Below are 8944 nucleotides of genomic sequence, written 5' to 3' on the forward strand. Positions count from 1 at the left end.
CCCGCCTCCTGTTACCATCCGCCTTAGACGCACAGTTCGGGACCCTCTACCCGAGATCCGCCGGTTTTGACACCGACAATAGTTCTCCTCAAGCGTCCTGCCGCATAATACGAAAAGCCACTAGGCCAGGTCCAGCCCAAGTGCCCAACCAAAAAACAAGAAAGCGCACTAGGGCAGCCAAACAGAAATAACAAAAAACCGAATGTCCCGCTCAAAAGAAAAAGAAAACGAAGACAGCCCGCTCGGAGGATGTGCTAAAAAACAGATGGGAGAGGAGCGGCAGACAAATTCACATCATTGATGATTCATGAATGAGAATGACACATATGGTTATGTCTTTTCTATGACACATATGGTTATGAGAATGAGAATGACACATAGCTGTGCAATCTTTTTATCCGTCCAAGAGCTTTGAACGATGTGTGACTTCTTATCGGTATAGGACGTTCGGCGCGATTTTATGCTATGGTGCGTCCGCCGTCGACGCAGATGACTTGGCCGGTGATGTAGGACGCCGCTGGCATGCAGAGGAAGGCCACCACCGATGCCACCTCCTCCGTCTCGCCCAGCCGCTGCATCGGCAGCTGCGTGGCCTGGCTCTTCACAATCTCCGGGTCCCTCGTTATCTGCTCGACCCACATCACAAAAACGAAATCGAAGTTAGCCGTTATTAAGAAGTTTCTCCAAGAAGATCACAGTTACATAAAGGGATCAGATACCATGTCTTTGGCGATGTCAGTGTTGATGCCGCCCGGCGCGACGCAGTTCACGCGTATGCCGTCGCCGGCCCACTCGGCGGCAAGGCTCCGGGTGAGCTGGTTCATCGCCCCCTTAGTCATCGAGTAGACGGCGAGGCCCGGGAAGCCGACGAAGCCGGCGATGGAGGAGATGTGGACGACGCTGCTTGCCCCACCACCCGCCGAGCGGAGGAGGAGCGGGTGCGCCAGCTGCGCGAGGTGGAAGCACGACTCGATGTTGGTGGCCATCACCAGCGCGTAGTCCTCGCCGGTGCACTCCGTCGCCGCCTTCACCATGGACTGCCCCGCGTTGTTCACCAGGATGTCCAGCTTCCCGCCCAGGGTCTGCCTCAGCGTGTCCATGAGCTTCTCCCTCTCGGCGCGCACGGACACGTCGCAGACGGAGACGGTGACCCGGAGGTTCTTGTCCTCCCACCGCCGCCGGCACTCCTCCAGCTCCGCCGCGTTCCGGGAGCACGTGTGCACCCGAGCCCCGAGCATCGCCAGCTCCTCCACGATCGCATGCCTGTTGATCCATACCGCACCATGCAAGTACGTATAGCGCGTTAATTCTGTAACGTATAAACACCCATGTAATAGCATAGATGGTACTAATAGCTCAGAGTAAAGTACGTACCCGATCCCTTTGCTGCCGCCGGTAACGAGCGCCGTGGAGCCGGCAAGACTCCATCTCCCCTCCATGCTCCGGCATGCGGCGGTGGCGGCCATGAATTCTCCTCTCCGGCCTACTGGTGATCGACCGATATCTAGCTCCACGTGTGTGTGCGTGTCTACGTGTAACTATGTTGACAGCTGCTACTGATACGAATTGAGAGACATCCCCGTGCTAGCTTATACTTATAGCATAGTACTTAGCTAGCGTGTACGTGATGGATGACGGATAGGAGGTGCAGAAGTCGTCGCAGATAATTAACTAAGACCCAGCTGTTTGCCTGCTCGAGATCTCTGACGGCCGGATACGCAGGGATACGCAGCACTACAAGACGGCCGGCCACTACAAGCTGGCCGTCCAGCCAACAAACTGTTGGTTTGTTCGAAGCGATGATCGCCGGCCGGCATGCAATTTCATGCTGCTGTCCATTGGCCATTGTCCATGGAAAAGCATACAGTATATAAAACAAGAGATTTTTTGCTGTACATCCTACTACACAATATAATATGTGTTGTATTAGTTGATTCAGTGATTTGTATGAAACAGTCAGTTTTTGGCTCAAAAGACATGTTGGTAGTTCTCTATTAAGGGTAGATTTGTCGTCTCTGAGATTCAATCGTAACGATTTCATTTAATACTACAACACAGTTTGGATACTCCGTGATTGTACTTGAATTCGGTTGGCTGAGACTTCAGATTAATAACTTGCAAGCTTAGCCCAAGCTAATAAAATTCCAACTTTCAGGCGAGAAAACTTCAATATGGACTGTGCGACATAAATCTGAAAAAAAAACACTTCTTCATATTCATAACCGTTGTTGTCTTGCACATTGCCATTGTCTGATGCATATACCTTTTTTTCCCGAATAATGTCCACAGCTGCTATTGTGATATCCATTTTGATTTCGTTTTCAAAACACATACAAGGACATGGTATTAAAATACTACACCTATAAACGTACATACAATCAGAGTTTCTTATGTTAACTCTAGTCATGTTCAGGACACGTTTCTTATGTTAATTTGATCAGTCGTTTTGTAAATAGATTTGACCTTATTTCTAGAGGGAAAAATTCAGTTGCACCGTTCTTTATGATATATTCTTCCAAATGTTATGAACAATTTCATGTTTGTAAAACACCCTCATCAAAAAAAAATTGTATGGCATCCGTAGCTAGATTGTGACCAATTTCGAATAATTGTTAATTTTTAACAAGAAAAGAACATGCATGCATGCATTTTAACTGGCGTTTAAATTTAGTTTCAAAGCTCTAACTTAGTTAAAGGAAATAAATATTTTACTCCCTTCATTTCTTCATATAAGGTGTATTATTTTTGGCACGGTGATCAAGGCACATAATTGTATAGAAGTTAGGACGAAATAACCTTAAAAATTCTTTTGGTTAGTGTCAAGTAAATCAATTAGTCCTAAGAGATACATGCAATCAAGAGATATATGCTTTCCTTCTTTTGGTATAAGGAAAGATACAGACAATCAAAAAAGAGATATTTTCCTATTTTTTAGAGGGCTAATAAAAGAATTATGAGGAATTAAAAGAAATGCACTTTGCAATGTGGAATTTTATTAAAAAAACAAATACACCTTATATAAAGGATTGAAAGGAGTTTTAAACAAGCAAGGAACATGCATGTGGATGGAACTGGGTCAGTCAAGCAAGGTAGAAGAAAATCAAACAATAAATAAATTCAGAGAAATAATCATATAAGAAAAACAAAGGAAGCTAGGAATATCGAGTTGACCTGAGAGATTTGCTTGATCATCCTTGCCATTAGAAATGCTCTTCAGCTTTCCGTGCAGTATCTGCTAGGACGTGGAGAATCTGGTTAAATACAACATGAATCAGGTCAAATAGTATTAAATTCGGAAATCTGTTGGTGCTTCCGGGAGTGCGCATTCCTACACGTGAAAAATATATTTTAGAGTATGAAAAATTTCCTAACAAAAATTTGCCGCATACATATCGATATTATATGTGTGCACGTCAAGTTTCGGAGAAAACCGATATTATATGTGTGCGACATTATATGTTTTGTGAAAAGCATTTTTTAACACCGGATTTTATCTTTTTCACACGCGACACATAAGTTGTCGGTTTTTTGCAAAACGACTTTGGGAGCATGTACAATATCGAGATGTACGTGCCAAGTTTCTTTTTTGGAATTTTTTGACATTTCAAAATATGTTTAAAACACATTTTAAAAACCAGGAGCGTGTGTTCCCATGTGCCAAAACGCCACTCTCAAATTAAAGTTCAGTATTGTTAAGTCCATAAGTGTATACACATAGGGAAATGGAGTAAATAGAAAAATGTATTTGCCTTTTGAAGCAATGCAACAAGGCCAACCAGTAAGTCGTCTCCATCTCAAAAAACCACAAGTCATCTCCATCTCATATGTTTAGACAAAAGAAGAAACATGACGGTGGTTTGCAAGCATTTGGTACGTTGCTTGCAGGCCTTCAGAACAATTCCAACCGCCGAATCATATGAACGCGTGTTTTGTCTGATTTTTATTCGTTTGGGTTAGCCGTTCATTAGTGTTTGTTTTCCATTTGAGTTGGCTCATGCACCCAATGCTGGTCCGACGTATTTTTTTGCGCGCGGACTTAAAAAATAAATACAAAAAACACGGTCAAACTTAACATAATTAAACATTAGAGCCGATCAATCGCCAGCCAAAGTCCACATAAACATTAATAACACATAATTAAAAAAGTTTGCGCCTCCGCGCACGTTGCCCTAGTCTTCCTCATCTTCCGACCCGAGGCCAGTGAGGTCGACCAACTCCTAGGCCCGGGCCGCGTCCTACGGCTGTTGTGCCGGCTGGACTGCTTCACCGCGGGCACGTCGCTCCTCCTCCTCCTCCTCATGGCGCGCGTCTTCCTCCTCCCGTGCCCAGCGGGAATGGCGCTCCCCCGCCTCACGCTTGGCTTGCATCAGGCGCTCGCCCTCTGCTCGCTCCTCCGCCAGTGCACGGGCCCTGTAATGATCGAGATACGCCGCCTTCTTCGTCGGCGTCGCGCCGAGCAAGACAGCTGGCGCGCTGACCCACTCGCGCAGCCCACCGGTCCACACATATCGCTCCGTCACGGGCACCATCGGTGGCGGCTCGGCCTTGGGCTCGGGGAGCCTCGGCGGCGACGGTGGAATCACGTAGTCCCCAGCCGCAGACGGGGCGAGGGCCTCCGCCAGCCTCGCCTGATAGGCAGCCTCCTCCTCCTCCTCCTTGCGTCGGGTCTCCTCGATGGAGCTCTGCATGGCCGCTGCCAACACGGCCTGATAGGCCTCCTCCTCCTCCTCCGGCTCGACTTCTGAGGGCGGCAGGGGTTGGCGTGGTGGTACTGGACGCCGTGGTGGCGTTCCTCTTCGTGCTCGAGTGAAAACCAGACCTCCCAATTGGGAGAGTCCGGCGCATAGGCAGGAAGTCGGCGCTGCGCCGGGATCATGAGCTCCCGGCGCCTGCGTACCTCCTCGGCATGAGCCCGCTGCGACCGCGGCACTGTCGGCACCGGGATGCGCTGCGGATCCAGATGCCAACCGTGAGGCAGGTTGACATCTGGATAGAGCAGCAGTTGCCGTTACTGCCAGTGCCACAGCGCTTGGTGCACCGATATGTTCAGCCGCTCCCTCATGACGCGTCCAGGCGGCAGCGGAGGAGGCGCACGGGACGAGCCGACACCGGGGGTGTGCTTCCCCTTGCCCTTGCCGCCGAGGAAGCCCATGGTGGTAGGGTTTCCCTATCACCGGCGAGGGAGCATGCGGTGCTAGATGTGGACCGGTAGAGCAAGTGGAAGTGGATGAGCCCCACTCCCCCCGCTCGCGTGGATTAAAAAAGGGCAGCATCCTGTAGCTTCCACTCACTTACACGTGGGTCCGTGGTAGGTGGCTGCGATTAATATGACTGTGGGTGGTGGTTGGCCGACTGACATGTGGGGTTGCGGCCGACACCAAGGGGACGCACGGCGTATCCCTTTCGTGTCCACGCGGACGTAAATTCGGCGCAAATTTGGGCCTGAAATGAACCACGCGGATAAGAAGCGGACACGTTTTAGGTTTGGGTCTGCGCATTAGACCGGCGTTTGTGTCCGTTTTGATCTAAACGAATACGCGTGAACATAATGGGTCGGCACGTTAGAGTTGCTCTAGTTTGGCTTGTAGAGTTGGCTCCTGACGCTTCTGGCTGCACAGAACATGGCTCAGAGTGAACTGATAAACGCAAAAGGTAAGACAGCAACCGCAGCTGGGATTATCAATTTTAGACGAAAGAAAATCCCTATCAATTTATGTGTAGACGGACCTGTTAACTATACGAATTAAGAGGCAGTGTTTTACATTCAGAATTGACAAATTAGTTACACATGTCCTACTGATCGATAGATGTGTATACTTAAACCAAAATCTCAAAATGCGTTATTGTCTCCACATCACCTAACCACCCTGCACACACAAAACAAGACAAGGAAATCTGAGTACATGCATTGCACGGAGGGATCATTTCCAGGTTCAGCTGATAATTCACATCTGACATCTGACCAAAAAGAAAACTAGAATAAATTGAGACGTTGACTAAAAACCATTGACCTAAGCCGGCCGGCTGCTGATCCGGTAATGTCAATGAGGTTCGTGCACGTATCTACTACTGTTCAATTAATTATTTATATGATATGATTGCATAGTAGAAATATGAATATATGTTGGCAAGATGAATTTTAATTGGAGTATATACATGCAAGAACATCATGATATATTCTTCCAAATGTTATGAACAATTCCAAGTTTGTACAACATCCTTAAGATCCCAAAACAAGTTTGTACGACATCCTTAGCTAGATTGTGACCAATTCCGGAGTAATAATTTGTCTTTACTGAGAAAAAAATATATGCATGCATGCATTTAACTGGCATTTATATTTAGTTTCAAAGCTCTGACTTAGTTTTTTTTAAGAAAAGGAGGAGGACCCCCGGCCTCTGCATCTGGCCGATGCATGCAGTCATTTTATTAATTATTGAGATCTCTTAATTATTTACAAAGACCTTACAAAGAAATACAACAGTAAGTCTGAAGCCACCGTCTAGCAACAACTGTCGCTACTCCTATCCAGTTGATGTAGGGATAGCTCTGACTTAGTTAGAGGAAATAAATACTTTATTACTTAAGCAAGGAACATGCATGTGGATCGAACTGGATTAGTCAAGCAAGGTAGAAAAGGATTAGACTATACATAATTCAGAGGGATAATCATCAAAAAAACAAAGGAAGCTAGGAATATTGAATTGATCCAAGAGATTTGGTTGGTCATCCTTGTCATTAGAAATGATCTTCAGCTTTTGGTGCAGTATCTTCTAGGACGTGGAGAATCTGGTTAAATAGAACATGAATCTGGTCAAATAGTATCAAAGTTTCCCACTATTGTTAAGTCCATAAGTATATACACATAGGCAGATGGAGTAAATAGAAAAATAAATTTGACCTTTGAAGCAATGCAACAAGGCCAACACTAAGTCATCTCCATCTCAAAAAACCAAGTCACTTTCATCTCAAAAAGAAAAGAAAAAAGATGAATACGACCAAGAAGACAGATGGATGAAGAAGAATATGCCATTTATCAGGGCAGAGTTTTGTCGAACTCTTTGAAAAATTCTAGATACCTCCAAGTATCATCCATCATTTTGCAAGGTACTACTGGACAAGCTGAAGATAACTGTTCCCTATATGATTTACCCGTAAATTGATGAGCGATAGATGGCTAGGAGGAACAAGCTATCATTCAATGAAAAGGAAGCAAAACCCCAGGGTTGGTAACAGCACGGGCATGTGTGAATCGTTTCTCCAGTTCCAAATTAATTTGTTGCCTAAATCATATTCTCTATTGCTTACTTAAAACAACTCTAACAGAGTCAATCATATTGGTCCGTTCGTCATAATAACTGCTAATATAATGATTTTGATCACAATGACCACTCTAGCAGAGTCGCCATCCGGCCCTGAGTTGGCATAATTTATGAAGATGTGGGCGTTGTTTTAGAGTGTGCGTCATCCACCAACGGATTGCGTAGGAGGGAAGTTTCACCTCCCTCCTCAGCTTCGTCTCGGCCCATCTCCTCTCCCCGTCAATGACGCAGACGACCAGATGGCCATGGCACCAAGAAGCATGCTAATTACTGCTGGCAGCCGCTGCGTGCCAACTGCCTAGAGCTACCCCAGCCATGTTTCCCACCACCCACTGCCCGTGGCTCTGAAAAGGTCACTAATCAACTTTTCCACCCTTTTGTAACCACTTTATAATGCAATGTTATCTCAAATCAGTATTTTTACTCTCTAAAATTTAGTGTGTGTGCATTTTCTTTAACCATTGGTCCCTTCGTTCTAAAACCATTTTCTAATTTTTACACAAAGCAGTATCCATATGCAAACACGAAAGAAGAACAATCGAAATATCGTTCAGCCGTTGGAACTGATAACAGAAAAGGTAAAACAACAACCGCAGCTGAGATTATCGATTTAGACAAAAAGAATCTCTACCAACTTATGTGTAGACGGACCTGTTAACGAAGAATGGTTAGACAAGTGTATCACATTCAGAGTTGACAAACTACTAATACATTTTACTCTGCTTTACACATATCCTGCCGATAGATGTGTATACTTAAACCAAAATCTCAAAATATTTATTGTCTCTACATCACCGAACCACCTTGCCCCCTAAAAAATAAGACAAGGAAATCTGAGTACATGCATTGCATGGAGGGATCACTTGCAGGTTCAGGTGATAATTCGCATCTTAACATCTGACCGAAGAGAAAACTAGAATAAATTGAGAAGTTGACTAAAAACGATTGACCTAAGCTGGCCGGCTGCTCTTTATCGGAAAAAAAAAGCTGGCCGGCTGCTGATCCCCGGTAATGTCAATTAGGATCGTGGACATATCTACTACTGATCAATTAATTATACAGTATATGATACGATTGCATAGTAGAAATATGAATGTATGTCGGCAAGATGAAATTTAACTAAAGTATATACATGTAGAATGGATTTCAGGAACATGGCAGGGAGATCTCTACGTCCCCCCTTATGTTGAGGTGCATTCATCTATGTAGTTCTGTTAGAATAATGTGAGGAAGAAATCATACAAGTAACGAGCATGATACCGTGATTTGTTGAGAAGATTCATCAATATGGCTATCTCCCAGGCATGACTACGAGTGCTCATCCCCATGAATCAAATCATATTATAAGATCGACGACAAGCCTGCTGAGGCCATCCAACCATCCTCCATAGCTGCTCCGGCACCCTTGGCACTCTAGCCTACCAGCTTATGTCTATTTGGCAACCGTCCGGTGCGTTTATATAATAAGCTTGAAATATATGTGTTCGGCTCAAACGCCTAACCCTCCGCTAATTACAAGTACAACTGCACATGTATTCGACACATATGGCGAATATGTCATCGCCACCTTGAAGCACCATGTACGAACCTCCATGTATCTTAGACTTGAACCATTAATCATG

At 45.4% G+C, this 8944-nt stretch overlaps 1 protein-coding gene across 2 annotated transcripts; it reads right to left on the reverse strand.

Moving 5' to 3' along the window:
* Positions 1-281: 281 nt before the first annotated feature.
* LOC123049605 (noroxomaritidine/norcraugsodine reductase) lies at positions 282-1553 on the reverse strand. Of its 2 annotated transcripts, XM_044472506.1 has the most exons (3): positions 1375-1553; positions 720-1263; positions 282-626 (listed from the first exon to the last, which is right to left on the reverse strand). In XM_044472506.1, the coding sequence occupies exons 1-3, from the start codon at positions 1464-1466 to the stop codon at positions 459-461; spliced, it is 804 nt and encodes a 267-aa protein (XP_044328441.1). In that variant the 5' UTR covers positions 1467-1553; the 3' UTR covers positions 282-458. The 2 variants fall into 2 exon arrangements, with proteins under 2 accessions (XP_044328441.1, XP_044328440.1); XM_044472505.1 differs by having other exon boundaries at positions 720-1547.
* Positions 1554-8944: the final 7391 nt, after the last annotated feature.

This window comes from Triticum aestivum, chromosome 2D (genome assembly GCF_018294505.1).
Source record: "Triticum aestivum cultivar Chinese Spring chromosome 2D, IWGSC CS RefSeq v2.1, whole genome shotgun sequence".
NCBI classification, from domain to species: domain Eukaryota; kingdom Viridiplantae; phylum Streptophyta; class Magnoliopsida; order Poales; family Poaceae; genus Triticum; species Triticum aestivum.

Coding starts and splice junctions, on each gene's coding strand:
- LOC123049605 (XM_044472505.1), bottom strand. CDS start 1,466: ATGGCCGCCACCGCCGCATGCCGGAGCATGGAGGGGAGATGGAGTCTT. Junction 627..719: donor CTGACATCGCCAAAGACATG/GTATCTGATCCC, acceptor TGGGTCGAGCAG/ATAACGAGGGACCCGGAGAT.